We start from the raw sequence: 18184 nt of genomic DNA on the forward strand, positions 1-18184 counted from the left end.
TTTGGCAGTTAATCAACATGGAGTTACCTCATAAAACCCAGCAACTGTACTCTTAGGTATATATGCAAGAGAAATGAAAACATACATCCACACAAAAGCATTCATAGCATAATTATTCATAATAGTAAAAAAGTTTAAACCACCCAAACGTCCATCAACAGATGAATGAAAAAAATGTAATACTTGGAATATTCTCCGACAATTAAAAAAAAAAGGTTCTAAAACACGCTACAGGGCTTCCCTGGTGGCACAGTGGTTGAGAGTCCACCTGCCGATGCAGGGGATGCGGGTTCGTGCCCCGGTCCAGGAAGATCCCACATGCCGCGGAGTGGCTGGGCCTGTGAGCCATGGCCGCTGAGCCTGCGCGTCCGGAGCCTGTGCTCCACAACAGGAGAGGCCACAACAGTGAGAGGCCCGCGTACCGCACAACACGCTACAACATAGATGAACCACAAAAAAATTATGCAAAGTGAGAGAAACCACTCACAAAAGACCATATATTGTACTATTCCTATACGAAATGTCCAAAATAGGCAAATCTCTATAGGCTGAAAGTAGATTAGTACTTGCCTAGGGCAGAGAGAACTGGGGGGGGGGGGGGGGGGGGCGGGGGGGGAACTGGTGAGTCTAATGGGTTTCTTTGGGGAGTGATGAAAATATTCTAAAATTTACTAGGGTGATGGTTGCAGTATTCTGTGAATATACTCAAAACCACTGAACTGTACACTGTAAATGGGTGGCTTGTATGGTATGCAAATTATATCTCAATAAAGCTGTCCAAAAAAAAGAGCAATGGTTTTACACAAGTGAGGTCTAACCTCTTCTCTTATTCATTCAAAGTCCTCTAGAATCCAGATCCATTATCTCAAGCATTCAACCTCAAGACTCCTCCACTCCAAGCATACTGATCAGGACCCTTACAATCCAGCATACACTGTGCTTATTTCAGGCCCAAATCTTTGTTCATGCTGATCACCCACTCCCCACAATTCATTCCTCTCTGCCGAACCAAACCCTGACTGCAGTCTTAAACTCTTCTTTTTAATTTTTTAAAAATTCATCTTTCAGTTCAAATTCTGTTTTTTATACGCTATTTTCTAGGGCCTAGAAAGAGTCAGAGTCACCCTTTCCTTCTTACATTCCTCCATTCTATCTTCAAGGTTCAGTCCTTTCCATTCTCAATGTAAAAATACTGTATTCTGGCTCAAAACTGGCTGTACTTATTTCTACTGCCACCTAGTTCTCCCCCTTGTTATTCCAAAATTCTGTTTGTTCCCATGCTTCAATCTTATTTCCCTAACTCCACATGAGACCGCATATGGTCTTTTCCTCCCTCCTCAATCACTCCATATAATACCAACGTTTGTTGAAAACCAATTAAAGGAATCAAGGCAATATCACACATGCATACAATTCATAACTAGCAAATACCACCCTGGCCACGTCTTTTTTAAGTATGATTGAATATATGGATGAAGATGGATTCAAAGGAATAATTTTTTAAATGTACGTAACTGTAGGGGGGAAAATCTGTGAAGTTAGATCAAGTTTTAATGTCATAAATAATGCAAAACATTATAGGCACAACAAGTCAAAAATGTCTGACTTCTTGATAAAGGTTTCAGCCCTTCTCTTTCTAATGTGCAGTGATAACTTCTGAGCTACAAGCCAAAGGTGAAAGAAGACCTTTCCAAAGAAACAAAAATAGTTCATTCCAAATTGATGAAGAATAAAACTATTCAAAAAGTAGTTTCTGCTGGCAGATAGTTCAGTAACAAAATAAGCAAGATACAAAACTGTATGTAATTTAACCTTAAGTTATGTTACAAAAAAGGGCAGATTTTAAGTCCATTAAAACTAAAGTCCATAGAAAAAAGGACAAGAAATAAACCAAAATGTTAAACAGTGGTAATCTCTATGTACTACGATTATGACTGACTTTTTACTTTTCCATATTTAAAAATTTTCTGAATTGATGATGTGTTACTCATAATTATAAAACAAAAATTTTAATAGTTACATTTGACTATAAATGTTTTTTCTCCTTGGCCTTTATACAAATTCTAATCCTCAGTATCTATACTTCAAATGTAACCCAGCCATTTTAGATGGCTACGTAAACTGGGTCAATGCTTATGCCATCTCAAAGGAAATTATGAAACTATTTTCAATTCAATTACACATCAGTGCAAACAATTTAGGGCAGCTTTGAGTGTGAAAAGTGTGTTGTGATGCCATCTCTATTACTCCAAAACTTATCTTAAACTGATTCCTCGACTCTAACTTAATCAACATTTCATTCAACAAATATTTATAGACTTCCTACTACCTGCCAAGCACTGTTATAGGTGCTAGCAATTCAATAGTGAACAAAAGCGACAAAAATCTCTGCCTTTATGGAGTTTACATTCTCTACAGATAAAATTTAATGTCTCAGAAGAGTCAGGAAACACACACAGGGCTCAAAAAAGTACAAAACAACTACTAGTTAATAAAGATCATAAAAACTGACAAATTTCAAATGTACTTTAAATAGTTCAAACTATCTCAAATTTCAGTTAAGAGTATAGGAGAGTGAAAAACTTCTGGTTGGCAGCAAGCCAAAGAACGATGAACCAATTGAGAATTCAGAAGCATCTTGGGATCCTGCAGTATTTCATCCATGTAAATCTCACCTGCAGTTTACACATTACTTGAAGTCAGGCACCTACCTAATAATCAGGAAATACTTCATTTCGTATTATATTAGCTCGAAGTATTATTCCTGAAGTAAAAATAGATTTTCTCATCACAGGAGTTTCCTTCAGAACTTACTTTCCGTCATACCTCATAAATGAACTAACTGGATCATCACCCAGAGCAAGGCAGCATCTGACCATGGTGGCAACCTTATTTTACAGCCTCAAGCCATCCCACCACAGACAATATAGTCTTCACTAAGTCACAGAAGTATTTCAGTCTGTTTGGCTAAATCTAACATTAATAAAACAAAAAACAGAGGTTTCTTCTCATATGAGCAAGCTGCCTTCCCTATGATCCATGTCAGAATGCCTCTAGTATCAGTAAGTCACCACAGAAACGTGTCACTGACCATCAGACAAACTAAGAAACCATTAATAGGTCTCTATAAATCCTTCCCGCCTACTTGCAAGAACAAAACAAACCTCAAACCATAATCTTCAGAGTTAAAAGCCATTACAATTCAAGAGTATCACTCTGTAAACTATAAACTAGTCTTACCCCTTCGTTTTAGAGAAGGGGAAACTGATGCCCAAAGTAGTTATGTGACTAGTCCAAGATAACACATTAAAATGGAAAAGCCAGGGCTTCCCTGGTGGCGCAGTGGTTGAGAGTCCGCCTGCCAATGCAGGGGACACGTGTTCGTGCCCCGGTCCGGGAAGATCCCACATGCCACGCAGCGGCTGGGCCCATGAGCCATGGCCGTTGAGCTCGCACGTCCCGAGCCTGTGCTCCACAACGGGAAAGGCCACAACAGTGAGAGGCCCACGTACCGCAAAAAAAAAAAAAAATGGAAAAGCCAAACTTGAATCCAGATTTTTTTTTTTACTCCAAATCAGGTGGACTTCTCAATATACCAAGTAAAATCTATATTTTAAGGCCAGCAGGTACTGCTTCCCAGCCAAAGTCTAATACCAGAAGGGCAGGGGGGTATTATGGGATGAGTGTGAAGCAGACCAGGAAAGAACCAACCACAGAGATCAGATCTGTTACATATCTTCTCATACTCTAATTCCTCATATTATGATGCAGAAGATATTTTGAATCTACAGCAATAGTGTTTTGATTACCATGTTCTCTGGTACCTCCTTCTAGCTTCTCTGCTCCTGCTAAAAACCTGAAACATGCCTGGAATCCATTTAGTACTAAAATTCTATGCAGCAGCAACAGCAAAGGAATTGTGAAAAGTCAGCAGGCAGAAGGTGAAAGCTCTGGGGAAACCTTGGGTAATTCCTACTCATCCTTCTAATTTAGCTCAGATTTCTTCTAGGAAGCCCTAATTCCTCCTTCCCCCAGGCTAGGCTCTTATAGCAGAGTTACTGTACTTGCCTCATGGTATTCTGTCCGTTTACCTGTCTGGACCAAGCTCTTTGAGGGCAAAGATTTCAACCCCAGACCTAGCACTGAGTATGGCACACAGTAGGTGCTGGATAAATGAACAATTTTAAAACTTGCCACTTAGATTAAAGCTCCAATACAAATAGCAACGCTATTATGATTTAAAACATGGGTTTCAAACATTTTTTAGCAGACGTTTTGTAAAAATCTTATCAGAAACCCCAATGTGGAAAAGCACCATATCAGTCCTTAGGTAATTTAAATTCTCAATTTGACAGAAAATACCCATAAGCCTAGGACAGGGAGTAGCAGCAGGATGTGACTGATGTGAGCTGATATGCCTCAGGCATCTAACTTTCTTCCTTCTTTATCTCCATCTTGCATTGGTCTCCCTCTCTCCCTTGCTAGAAGAGGATGATGAGGATCTGCTCTCCCAAAGCACAGATCCATCTTTGTTGATGGTGGGGCTTAGGAGTAAACAGACTGCTGGCCACTGCGTAAGCTACCGAGTTCTAGTTGCTAGTTATAAAGGTATTTTGCTGGAGGCCTTGCTAACATCTGAACAAGCAGAAACATGCACTGAATCAAATGTGGCAGGCCTATTCCTATGCTTTAAGACTCAATGAGGTAAAGATAACCTACTTGTCTAGCAGTGTGTGGCTATGAGCTAATTAAAACAAGGTGCAGCATCAGTGCATTCTAGATTACTCCAAAGAGCTCCTTTACTTTATACAGACTTCCCCTAGCTATCAAATATGGGAGGGTATCCTTCCTTCCACTTCCACATGCAGACTTGGTAAGAAGTAGCACAGCATACTACAAAGGACATTCATAAGCTTTGGAGCCATGGTCTGAACTGCAGTCCATTACTTACTAGACTGTGGGAATGTTACTTAACTTCTCTGAACTTTAGTTTCCTCATCTGTAAAATACAGATAGTATTTTACAGATGAGGAATATATACAGACTCATTACAGTCCTTGTGAGAATTAAATAAAATCATGTATGTATGGCTCCTAGAATAGTAGGCACTCAGTAAATGAACACTATTGTTATTATTCAGATTTAGCTTTGGTAGAGGCAAAAAAGAAGAAAGCAAATATTAGCTTCAGCCTACAAAACTGAAAATCAACACAGAGCTCAAAAAAAAGGAAAACTGTAATACCAAAAAAAAAAAGGGAATATTTGCTTTTAATATATGTCATATCTAAGACAAAATAGCTGAGGACACAAGTCATTTTTGGGTCACCACAGGCCTTTACCAAATTTAGTTCCTTTAAAGAACCCACTGCTCTGATTTCTTAACCAAACCAACTCCCCCCAAACAGTAACTAGACTCCCCAGAAGTGTCAGCAGCCCTGAGAGAAATTACACCCTGAAGTCTTTCCATATAAATAGAACACTGTGTATTCATAACAGACTGCAAAATTGTTCTGTTTAAGTCAGAACTACTTGGGGACCTAAATTCAAACTCATTTATCTTTAATTATCTCAAGGGTGAGCAATTTCCATCTGAAGAATTAGGCTTTTAATGGGGACCCAAGAACTCCCTGAAAATGTAAGCAAGATTTTCTATGCATGTACAATTTTCTGTGGAGAGGATCTACAAGCTTTCATCAAAATGTCAAAGTTGTTTGTTACCCAGAAAAGGTTAAGAATCACTATTGAGATTCTTGGAACCTCATACTGGGAAGCTGAGGTGAGCAAATCTCAAGGCAAGTATCCTAAAGTGCCAATTTCATAAACTATTCATACTGGATTATGTTATAAAACTCTAAGCATATTTCTCCCTTGCCATTAGCACTTTTTATATCAGGGTTTATCTTCTTCTTTCATCCCCACCATTCCTGCCCACCCTCTGCCATGCCCCATCCCTTGCCTCTCAGCAGTCAAAGGCGTCTTTCCATGAAATGGCCTTATGAGCCTGCCACGCCATACCAATGTTTACTTAAGCAGGTTCCGTTTAAATTCAAATTCACTATCACTTCTGATTTGTCACTTGAACCCTAAGTACAAATGAAGGACATCTTGTTACATGAATCTCTAATATTTTTACAAATTTAAAATACGATCTGAACTTATTAATTTAATTCAAACACAACTGCACCCGTATATTTTGAGGAAATGGAGAGTTAATCAAGCCACAGAAAGAGCAACTCCAAATCTGCACTCCAGTCTCAATGCTTCAATGTGTATCAACTTATATACAATGGTTTGTGGTTTGGAAAGTGGTTTCATCAAACAAATACAAATTCCCACACTCAGTCACACTCAGTGTACAAAAGCAGAATTGCTCTATTTCAATCCATTTTTAACCAATTCCCCATTACCATTGATAACATTTCACCATTGGTATGTTCTAATGAAATCTGTAATCTACACTTCATTTACTATACAAGCTTTTAGATTTTAGCAGTTTGTAACCTTTCAATGTGTAAAGCAAAGAGAAGATAATAGAATTGTGAAATACATCAAGAAGAAAATTTAATCTTACTTCGATGACATGAGGCAAAGTAAAACTTAAAGCCACATAAAACCAAGTATCCTATATTACTACGTATAGGTATGAAAGTTATTTCCACTAGAAATTACATCTTAAATCCCGTTTAACAACTGTTGCAGTAGTACTAACTACTTTTATGTTGCAACCAACTCACAGCTTTTATAAGTCCTTCCTTTGTGAAATGCGCTGAGAAAAAGTACACTTGAAACACTCAAGTCACAGCTCTTTGTGTCCAAGTAACAACACCACCAAATTCACCAAGCACTGTCATATTCAGTACTCAAGTCCTTACTTAACACTCTGTAGTCAAGAACACATAACTATGGACCTCCTTTCATTTAATTTCCAAAACAGCTCCAAGATGCAGGTAAGGAATAATTTACTTGGTGGCACAGTATAGAAACTTAGAGCCCTAACCAAATATGGGCAATCAAGACCAGAAAAAAAAAAACTGAAATTAAAAAGGAATTTAAACTCACAAAGCATTAAGTCAAGATATGTTTAAGAGATCCAGCAGTGAATTCCACCTTGAAGTAGACATATCAGCCAAACTTCTTCCCCCAGAGTAAAGCAACTAGGGATACTGATCAAAACTAACCAGGTTTTCGAGGCGCAACAAACACTTAGGAATCCCTAACCATTCTCATTGGTGAACAATTCTTAATTGAACAGAATCTTGCAGTTCAACCTTATGAAATCAGTACACACATGACACTGGAATGGAATTTATCTTACTCTGCGCCACCACTGCTTGGATTGAAAAAATGTGGACTAACAATATTCAAAGAACAGAGAAAATGGCACTTGACAGAAACCAAAACGATGACCTGGAATGACTCTAGAAGGGAGATACCTTCCCCTTCTCAAAGCAATGGACACAGACAAGAATCAAACTACAGACTGTGAAATAATCTGTGGACCTCACAGCAGTTAGCTTCTCACTTGCTCAAATACCCTACTCTCTCTAAAAGTCAAACACACGATGACACAAGTACAAAAACACATCTAACATCCAATGATTATTTATTGATTTACACAAATACAACGGATTGGGGGGAGGGATGGATGATGAAATGTTATTCTAAGGTAGCTAATAACGCCTAAGTCTCCGTGAAATTCATGAACTCAATGTTTTACCTTCACCGGCTGGTTTTTAACTAAAATAACTCGTCACCAAGTCTTTTTAATCAAAGCTGTCCAAAAATTCTACAATCAAGCAAATAACATGAAATTAGACACATTCAATACTAGACTTTCCTCCAGGGTCCCTGGTACCCTCTAGACATCAGGCCTATGAAGAGTAACTGAAAGCCCTTTAAAAATATTCAGCATAACACAAGCCTTCCAAGAAGTGAGACTTTTGGGGGTGATGGGTAATGTCTGTTAATTTCCTCTTCCTTTAAAAAGGTCAAACGCAGGGAAGCGTCCGGTTTAACATTTCCTCCCTAGATCGCGTTCCACCACAAACCACAACTCCCCCAATCGCTAAAAAACACTAACCAGAGGGAGTGCTTTCTGCAAAATTTCACCGTAGATTTAAAATCCAACTTACCTCAGGAACGAGCTGAGTTTAGTTTCACACAGGAAATTTACCAATAGAGTTTATTATGTATTAATAATAATAATTAGAGAAGCCCACCATGCCCCGCTGCAGGGGGAGCTGAAGGGAGATGAGGAGGGTGTAGTCCTCACAACAATCAGAGAAAAGCCTTCCCTGCGGGGCTGGTCACAGGCACCAGCAAATTCGGCCTAATAAGGGGGGGGAGGTAGGGTTTAGGGGAGGAGAGGCGAGCGGGGGAAGGGTCCCCCAGCTCCAAAAGGGAAGGGCTGCAGAAGCAAGGCCGATGGAGCTACTTTTCGCAGTAGTGCAGAGGGTCCCGGGGTGCCCCGTAGTGCTGCTGCCGGGGCACCCCAAAAGCTCCGGCCAAGCCGGGTGCGTGGCCTGGAGGAGCAGCCCCTTCCCTGTGGGCAGTAGCTGCCGGCAGGAGAGTCCCCGGAGGGGCCACAGCCCCCCTGGTCTGCAGCGAAGAGAGCCGAAGGGCCGGCAGGAAGGTGAAAAGGATACTGTTGGGGCGCCTGGGTCTGGAGGGCCCTGATGTTCGGGTGAGGAGGGGCCGCTGCCGCCGCTGCCGCTGCCGCCGCCGCCGCCGCCGCCGCCGGGTGAGGAGGCGGTACCGCTGCTGCTGCCGCCGCCGCCGCCGCCGCCGCCGCCGCCGCTCCGGTGCCGGGTCCGGTTCCTGCTGCAGCCGCTGAGCCTGATTTCAGAGCCGGTTTCTGCGGTAAACTCATGGCAAAGCGAAGCCACCAACCCCCCCAGAGCGGGACCGGGCGCGCCGGGGTGCAGGGGCCGGGGGCAGCGGGGAGGCGGGATGGGGGCAGACCCGGGGAGGCGGCGGGAGCGGGGGGCCGGGGGGAGGCTGGGAGGAGGAGGAGGAGGGAGCCGGGGCCGGTCACACACGCCCGCCGCCGCCGCCGCCGCCGCCGCCGCCGCCGCCGCCGCCGCCGGCAGCAGCAGCCGCCCCGCGGGCCAGCACCACCGGCTGCCGGTCTCCGTGACAACGCGACCCCAGGGGGGGGGCCGGACCCGGCGGGGGCAGGAGGCGGAGAGACCGGACCTTTCACGGCAATATCCTCATGGGCCGGCGGCAGGGGGTCTTTATCCCCCTCCCCGGGGGAAGCGGCGCCCTTCTCGGTAGCGGGGCTCAGGCGATGCCGGCGGATTTTCTTCACTCAACAAGCAGAGCATCCAACATGGCGCTGCGGCCGCCTCCAGCAGTCCGGCAGGACGGCCGCTCGGAAAACTTCGGGCCTTTTCGGAGTAGTTCGGGAGGCCGAGGGTGAGAAGCTCCTTCGGCTCTTTCCGGAGACTGCGAGAGGTCGGGGTTCTTCGGAAACACTCGGGGGCGCCTTCGGCCGCCGTTCGGCAGTTCTCCGGGGAGGACTCGCTTGCTCGGGAAAGATCGGCTAGAGGGGCTTCCAGGCTCGCTGCGGCTGGGGTGCGGGGCGGAAGGAGAGACCAAAGGCGAGGTCTGGTCTGCGAGATCCCTCCTCTGCCGCCCAGCCTCGAAGAACAATGGTAACGGCCCTGGAGCCTGCGGTCCGCAGAGCCCTGTCCGTAGGGGCGGGAGGCAGTGAGGCGAGAAACCTCGGTTACGGTGGGAGGAACTGCTTAACCGGAGTGAAACCGCTGGATAGGAGCCCACCGGGTGGACCTATTAGCATAACAAATAGCACTCGCCGACCCTTAACGCAGTTCCCGTCCATTGTGTCTACATTTCGCCCTTGTCCACCCAGAGGTGAGCGGGATGAGGAGCTCCATTTCCAGAGCACGCTGAGTCTGAGAGAGGGAAAGTGACCGGCCCAAGGTCATCCAGCCAGGAAAGGACAGGGACAAACCTGCATCTGAAATCCAGGTTCATTCGTCCGAATAAACCTTGCCGCTTCCCAAGTTGCCTGGGGACCTGATCCGACCCTCCTTATCTAATCAGCAGCCTTAACTTGGGGATCTGTGGACGGATTCTTCCAAGGCCTGCCCGGAGACTGGAGCGCCTTTTGACCAGCAGCCAGTGGTCGGCTTCCCGGTGTCCTATGCGGGCGTAACACTTGGTGATAAGCTCCTTTTCTCCCCAGCAGGACCAGCCAACACCCCCCCACCCCCTGCCCACACACTCCACCCCCAGTTGGGGTCTTGTCCAAGCACAGGATCATTGAGGGGAAAAGAATTGCAGAGATCAGGGAGCAAGCCAGGTAATAACTGTAACCAGGCACTGAGCAGTTCATTATCTCACACAGTCCTGTGAAAGAGGTGGTAATCATTTCACAGTTGTAGAGACTGAGGCACAGGGAGGCTCAATACCATCACACACAGAAGAAGCTGAAAAAATTGAGGCTCGAAACGGGCAAGAGACTTTGCCAAGGTCACATGGAGAGTGTAGTTGGCAGAGACAAAATTAGAGCTGGGTTCTGCCTCCTGCTATACTGCCTCACACTGCCTTTTTTTTTTTTCAATTCACATAAAGCTCTACACATCGTGGTTGCTTAATTCTTGACAGTCCCTGGGACCTCCAAAAGCTCCCTCTGGGAAGAAGCATCTGGAGGGTGATACCACAACTGCATCTTTCCGGAGAGGGTTTCACAGCTCCTGGTGTAGAAAAGGAAGCATAATCCCCCATCTCCAGACTGGAAGGCAGGAGCCACTTCATACTCTGGAATCCTAAGCCATTTGGATTTGTAACACCTGTTTACCTGGGATTGGATTTTTCTGCTCTTCTCTAGACGTGACTGGCTCCAGGAAAAATTCCCAAGTGGTCCTGCAGTTCCCCAGATTCTCCTTCTATGTTCCATATCTCAGACTTCCTTATCCCAAGGGAAACCTGCTCCCAGGAAAGAATTTGGCTTCCCATGTATACTAGGGTGATAACAGACTGATCATTGCTTAACTGTTATTCTTTTCTGAGCTAGTTTCATTTCCTAACTTAATAGCTACAAGCATCGGGTGATTACTGTGTGTCTGGTCTTTGCTAAGCACTTTATGAGCATTATCTCTCTTGAAACAGATAGACCTTGGGCAAAATAATGTAAAAGTCCCTGATAAGATTCTGGCCCCAGGCAATCAATGCGGAAGGCTTATAGGGAGCAAAGTCAGAAAGGTAGAGCGCTCTCCTTTCATCCCAATCATAGCCCTGCTCAACACCTCCCGTCTGGCACAGAGAAGCTAATATTTATTGAACACCCCCTGGGTGCCAGGGTACAGCTCTGCTAAACATTCTGCTTAGATTCACTCTTACTCACCTCAACAACTCTGCAAGGTATTATTATATCCCATTCACAAATAAACTGAGGCTTAAAGATATGAAGAAGCAACTTGTATAACTTTCAAGTGGAAATGCTGGCATTCAAACCCAGGCATCTGACTCCAGTTCTGATTTGCCACCATTGCCTTCCACAGACGAACCTCCCCACGCTGGCCAGAGGCACTGTCAACAAGCGAAGCTGATTTTGTGAACTTGCCTGCTGAGAGCCTCCATGGCTCCCCCATTGCCTTCAGGATCCAGTCTAAATTCAAGGCCCTTCAGGATCTGGACTCCGCTTCCATCCTGCCACTCTCCACCTCAGATCCAGAACTGCAGCCACTTTGCTCCACTGCAGACAAAGCCATTCTCTTCCTCTCCCTGGTGTCTGTATGTGGACTACGACCCCAAACCATCCTCTCCCTTCTCAGCCCGTTGGCTTATGCCTGCTCCTGCCTCAAGGCTTGGCTTAGGCCTCGCCTCCTCTGGGCACCCTTTCCTCGCTCCCCAGGCTGAGCTAGGCTCCCCTTCTCTAGGCTCCCAAGTAGATGCTTAAAGCTCAGTGTTGAGCAATAAAGAGTACAGCTGTTGGAATCAGATTACCTGAATTTGATTCTCAGCCCTGCCATTGATTAATTGTATGACCTTGGAGAAATCACATAACCTCTCAAGCCTCAGTTTTCTCATCTGTAAAATGGAGACTCCACCTCTTATCATGAGAAATAAGACAACAAAGTCCAGTCCCTTGCTCATTGTCATAGTTGGATACATTTTAGCTACTATTATTCATTTACATAGGAACATTACCTAGTCATTTAAAATATCGTTGATATCTAGCACTCAATAAAAAGGATGTGAGCTTGCTAAAGGACAGAATAATTGTGAACGGCCAGAGGATTTTCAGGTTACCCTGGAGAAGCCCTGGCTACTGCAGAGCCTAGGCTGGGCCTCACTGCACAGGGAGCGAAAAGGGTGAGAACTTCCTGGAGCAGGCAGTGCTGGCTCACAGGAGGAGTCTTGAATTTTTGACCAGCCAGCCACTGTTCCCAGAGCCCACCACGCTACCCCCAACAGAGACCTGCATTTCCTCCCGGAATCAAAATACCTCTCCATCCTCATTCAGAGAGCCAGCAGACAGGTGAAGACTTGGTTTACGCATCTCCTCGTGGCTGGGTGACGGAGCTTTGCTTATTTGTTATCATGTGGGGTCACTGTGCTGTTTCTCTGAGTGAACTGAAGATTGGGCTCAGGGGGACCCCTTAATTTCTTAATTGAAAACTTTTGAAAATACTGTCGCAAGCTGGAGTTCTCTGGCCCTTTCATTTTTTTTTTTCTCCTGGAGGGGACTGGCCTTTTAGCACAACAGAAGCCATCTTCAGTAGCCACAGAAGGTTTGTATGTTATTAGGTGCTCCGCTCTGAGACATGCAAACCTCCACCAAGGCCTGACAAGATAGAGCTGGGCATGGAACTTGCTGACCCAAGATCTAGACCCTAGGCAGTTAAGACATAGAGATGGGAGGCCAAGAACTTTTAAAAAAGAAGAAGGAGGAGGAGGAGGAAGAAAGACCAAAGAAAGAGCAACTACCTGGCACCCATTTGAAATGGACATGAATGGAAGGAGGGAAAGCCCAATGGGAACAGTAAAGAAATATTTTCTCCCATTCCTTATACTGCAGGCCCGTTCATAATTGGCCACATATGTTCTTCAGTAAAGAGCTGTGCCAGCAGGCCCTGCCCAGCGTCCCAGGGCCCAGTGGTAGGATGCCGTGTAAGGGTGGTAGTTTCTTTCAAAGGTTGTAAACTTTCAGATAGATCTGGACTCTAACCTTACAGACTAGCCAATCAACCCTAAGCAAGTTTCCTAACTTCTCTGGGCCATTTGCAAAATAAAAACAGGAGGTCTGCCTCTAAAGGATTAAAGCAAGACCTAAAGGAGCTGGTCTGTAGAGAGCATCGCCAGGGCCTAGGGCATGGTAGGTACCTCAACAAAGCTTCATGCCTTCCCCTCTTGCCTCCAAGGCAAAGTTTGCTGCCACTCCCACTCCCACTTCTGGGGCCAAGTCGTCCTACCTCTTTGCCCACGGTGTGTGTAACGGTCTTCATTTCTCAGCTGTTCCTGGAGGGGACCACAGCCCCCGCCAGCACTGCGGCAGCAGATGCTTCAGCTTCACCAGGATGCAAGAGGGAACAAAGAATATTATCATAGAATGGTGAAGACAGTAAATTTTATGTTATTTGTATTTACCACATTTTTTTTGAAGTGTTGTAATAGAGTCTAGTCAGGACTGAAGGTGCCTTAGGGGATCACCTTACCCAGTGTCCTGGTTTTAGGGGTAGAGCCCAGATATAAGAAAGGCTTTTTCTCAAGGTCAAACAGCAAGTAAGCAGCACAACCTGGACTGAAACTCATGACCTCTTTTCACTGCTGGACCAAGGTGTTTCTCAAATCTGATACCATCCTCTCATTTAGAAGTTGGATCCCCCTATCCCCCCACCCCCAGTCTTTTCCCACTTCAAGTGTCGGTCATTCCTCCCCATGTGCCTCTGGAATCACAACCAGTCTTCAGGACTTATTAAACAAGCATTTACTGAGTGACAGCTATGTACCAGGCACTCTTCTGGGCCCCTAGCAAGGACTGGAAGAGAGATAGGTAACTGGGCCTACAAGTTAAATAATCCCCATAATTATTTACATGAAAAAATTAAGGACTTCCCTGGTTGTGCAGTGGTTAAGGATCCGCCTGCCAATGCAGGGGACACAGGTTCGATCCCTGGCCCGGGAATATCCCACATGCCACGGAGTAACTAAGCCCATGCGCCACAACTGCTGAGCCTGCGCTCTAGAGCCCTCAAGCCACAACTACTCAGCCCGTGTGCCACAACTACTGAAGCCTGCGCGCCTAGAGCCTGTGCTCCGCACCAAAAGAAGCCACCGCAATGAGAAGCCCACACACCGCAACGAAGAGTAGCCCCTGCTCGCCGCAACTAGAGAAAGCCCGCGTGCAACAGTGAAGATACAACGCAGCCAAAAATAAATTAAATCTTAAAAAGAAAAGAAAAGAAAAGTTGAGGTCATGTCACGTTCTCTGCTCAGAGCCCTCCACTGTCCTCACTTCTGAGTTGGAATAAAAACCAAAATCTGTTCAATGACCTACGAGGCCCTACGTGATCTCCATCTCCCACCCCCACCTTTACATCTCAGAGCTTCTCTGCTACTCTCCTCTTCTAGTGCACTGGCCTTTACAATGTTCCTTTTTATATACTCCCTGCCTCAGGGCCTTTGCACTTTCTGTTTCCTGTCCTTGAGATATCTGCACTGCTCATTCCCTCACTTCCTTCACGTCCCTGCTCAAATGTCACCTTATCAGAGAGGCCTTCCCTGATCATCCCTTATAAGTTAGCAACCCACCCCCAGCCCCAGGCTACCCTAACCTACTTTAATTTCCTTCATTACACTCATCACCATCTAACCAGTGACATATTTACATATTCATGAGTTTACTATCTATCCCTCCCCATTAGAATGTTAGCCCTACCGGAGTAGGGATTCTGTCTGTTTTGTTCATTGCTGTATCTCCAGGCCCTAGAATGGTGCCTGACATGTATTGTGTGCTTGTGATATTGTGATTTATAATAAGAAATATATATTTGATCTTCATCCCAATCCTGGTGTAGAGCTCCTAAAACCCTTAGAATTGCCTAAGCAAAGAAAGCAATCAGGTGTCACTTGTTATGTTAATGAAGTGACTTTTGGAAAGCCCTAGGTCACCTAAGTAGGAGGGGCTGGTTGCCAGGGGAAACAACATTGTGATTCGAGGGTTGGAAATCTCAATCCCACCCCCTGACCTCTGGGAAGGGGAGAGGGCTGGAGACTGAGTTCAATCACCAGTGGCCAATGATTTAATCAGTTAAGCCTCTGTGGTGAGGCCTCCGTAAAGACGCAAAAGGACAAGGTTCCGAGGGCTTCCACGTTGATGAACGCATGGAGGTGCTGAGAGAGGCCATGGAAGCTTCACACTCCTTTCCCCATTCTTTGCCCTATGCTGTTCCTGAGTTATATCCTTTTATAATAAACCGGTGATCCAGTAAGTAAAATGTTTGTCTTAGTTCTGTGCTCTGCCCTAGCAAATTAATTGAACCCAAGGAGGGGGGTCATGGGAACCTCCAATCTCTAGCCAGTGGATCAGAAGCACAGGTAACAGCCTGGGCTTGCGACTGTCATGTGAAGCAGGGGGGTGGGGTGGGGCACCCCTGTAGGACTGAGCCCTTAACCTCACCTTATCAGAGAGGCCTTCCCAGACCATCCCTTATAAATGAGCCGTGGGATTTGAAGCTCTCTCCAGGTAGATGGTGTCAGAGTTGAGTTAAATTGTAGGACACTCAGCTCGTGGCTGAGAGCTGTCTCGTGGTGTACTGGAGGGCCCAGTAGATATCTGTGGACTGACTGACACAAAATGACGGCCGCTGTGCGGGCGCGGGTGGTGGAGGTGGGAGGAGAACGAGAGGACGGCGCACGGGTACCACCTCTGACTCTTCAGCCTTCTGCTCTCTGACCTGGCTCGTACAGAATTCAGAATTAGCCGGTCCTTCAAGTTGAACATCACTTGCAAATGCCTTGAACTAATTCCGATTGGGTGTGCCCATCATCCTCAAGACACTGCTTTTCTCTCTACCAGTCAGTTTTGAACAAAACTGGAGTGCATTTTCCTAGAAAGGAGAAAGTGGGCCCAGGGAACCATCCCAAGGAGCCTGGGGGACAAAGAGACCTGGTCCTGATCCCAATTCTGCCACTTATCTTTCTTTCAACTCTTTATTATTATTATTATTATTATTATTATTGTAAGATACAACATAAAATTCTTTTTAAGTGTACAATTCAGGGCAATCACACTGTTGTGCAGTCATTACATTGTGCATCTCCAGAACTTTTTTGACATCCCAAACTAAAACTCTGTACCCATTGAACAATAACTCCCCATTCTCCCCTCCCTCCAGCCCCTAGCAACCACCATTCTACTTTTTGTCTCTATGAATTTGACTACTCTCGGTACCACATATAAATGGAATCATACAATACTTATGTGTCTAGCTACTTAATATTTTTAAGGTTCACCTTGTGTAGCATGTGTCAAAAATGTAATTCCTTTTCAAGGCTGAATAATAACCCATTGAATGGATATACCACATTTTGTTTATCCATTCATGTATCAGTGGACATTTGAGTTGTTTCCACCTTTTGGCTATTGTGACTAATGGTGCTGTGAACAGCGGTGTACAAGTATCTGTTCACAAGTACCAGCTTTCAATTCTTTGGAGTACATGCTTAGAAGTGGAATTGCTGGATCATATGGTAATTCTATGTTTAATTTTTTGCAGAACCATCATACTGTTTATCCACAATGGCTGCACCACTTTATATCCCACCAGCAATGCACAAGGGTTCCAATTTCCCCACATTCTCACCAACAATTGTTTTCTTTTTTCTTTCTTTTTTTTATAATAACCCACCTAATAGGTGTGACGTGGAATTGCATTGTGGTTTTGATTTGTATTTCCCTAGTGAGCATCTTTTCAGGTGCTTACTGACCATTTGATACCTTCTTCAGAGAAATGTCTATTCAAGTCCTTTGCCCATGTTTGAATTGGGCGGGGGGGTTATTGTTGTTGAGTTGTAGAGGTTCCCTCCAGCTCTGCCACTTTTCACTATGTGTCCTTGAGTGAGTTACATAACCCCCCATTGTACCTCAGTTTTCTCAACTGTAAAAAGCAAACTTTTTTTTAACCTATTAATTCCTACTTCCTAGAGCTGTTTTGAGGATTAAGTAAGGTAGCAAGTGGAAAAAAACCATTAGTGTGTCTAGAAGATAAAAACAGTAACAGCTAACATTTACTGAACACTCACTATGTGTCAGGCATTGGGCAAAGCTCTTTACATGTATTAACTCATTTAATTCTCATTACACCCCAGTGGAGATCTGGGTACCAATACTACCCGCACATAGGAAGTGAATCATAACAGGGCCTTCTCTCCTCCCTTGTCTGGCTGTCACCCAACATGGTCAGGAGGTGGCTGCTCGGCCGGGGGCAAGGCAGCGCATGATCTTACTGCTTCCACATCTTATTAGCAGAACCCCCTACATACCAGATCTGCTGAGCTGCCCTGTTCCTGAGATCAACCTGCATGGCCACTGGGTCTGGCCCAGGGAAAGGTCTCTAATACCTGCCCAGCAGGCCTCCAGCACTCTCTAAACCAAGGGACTTCGCACAGTCACCCACATATCCCATCTTGAATCTGGAAACCACATCCTTCTGGCCACCTGGGTGGTCCACCTGGGTGGTCCAGCCTTGCCCTGGCCCTTGTCAAGCCTAATGCCATTTAATCATCCTGCCAAGTTTACTGCCTTGGGAAAATCCTGGATTCCAATTTCCCCCCATCTAATGACTAGAAGAGGAAGCTGGATTTCCAGATGCCCACAGCTGGCTCCCAGCATCAGGCTGGCTCCAGTGATCTCCGTGGGAGCCGGCCTGCCAGCCTGGCCTGGCCTGGCCTGCCAGCACTCCAGACACCTGGAAAAAGGCTGAGGCGCGTTGCTATGCTCTGCCTTTCCCACCAGCATGAGTATGAAAATAGCAGCGATTTAGAATTAATTCTGCAGATGAACATTTTTCAGCTTCCCAAATTTGGCAATCATGCTTTTTCCCCTCCACCCTTGTCACACGCCTTTTCTTCCACTTGAACAGAGAAGTTGAAGAAGGTTTTTGGATTTCACCCTCATGCAGGGAAAGTGGGGATTAGATAGAGGCCAGGTTCC

The 18184-nt window shown here is 45.3% G+C and overlaps 1 protein-coding gene across 9 annotated transcripts in view; it reads right to left on the reverse strand.

The window, feature by feature from the left end:
* Positions 1 to 9307, reverse strand: part of EIF4G3 (eukaryotic translation initiation factor 4 gamma 3) — a 367346-nt gene extending 358039 nt beyond the window's left edge. For 6 of the 9 annotated variants that reach the window (XM_079928399.1, XM_079928396.1, XM_079928398.1 and 3 more), the window contains exon 1: positions 8646 to 8996. In XM_079928399.1, the coding sequence (XP_079784525.1) occupies positions 8646 to 8869 (224 nt within the window). In that variant the 5' untranslated portion in view covers positions 8870 to 8996. Of the gene's footprint in view, positions 1 to 8132; positions 8619 to 8645 lie in introns of those variants that run through there. The other 3 variants (XM_079928402.1, XM_079928400.1, XM_079928401.1) reach the window with 3 other exon arrangements.
* Between the last annotated feature and the right edge of the window lie 8877 nt (positions 9308 to 18184).

This window comes from Stenella coeruleoalba (assembly GCF_951394435.1).
Source record: "Stenella coeruleoalba genome assembly, chromosome: 1".
Taxonomy (NCBI): domain Eukaryota; kingdom Metazoa; phylum Chordata; class Mammalia; order Artiodactyla; family Delphinidae; genus Stenella; species Stenella coeruleoalba.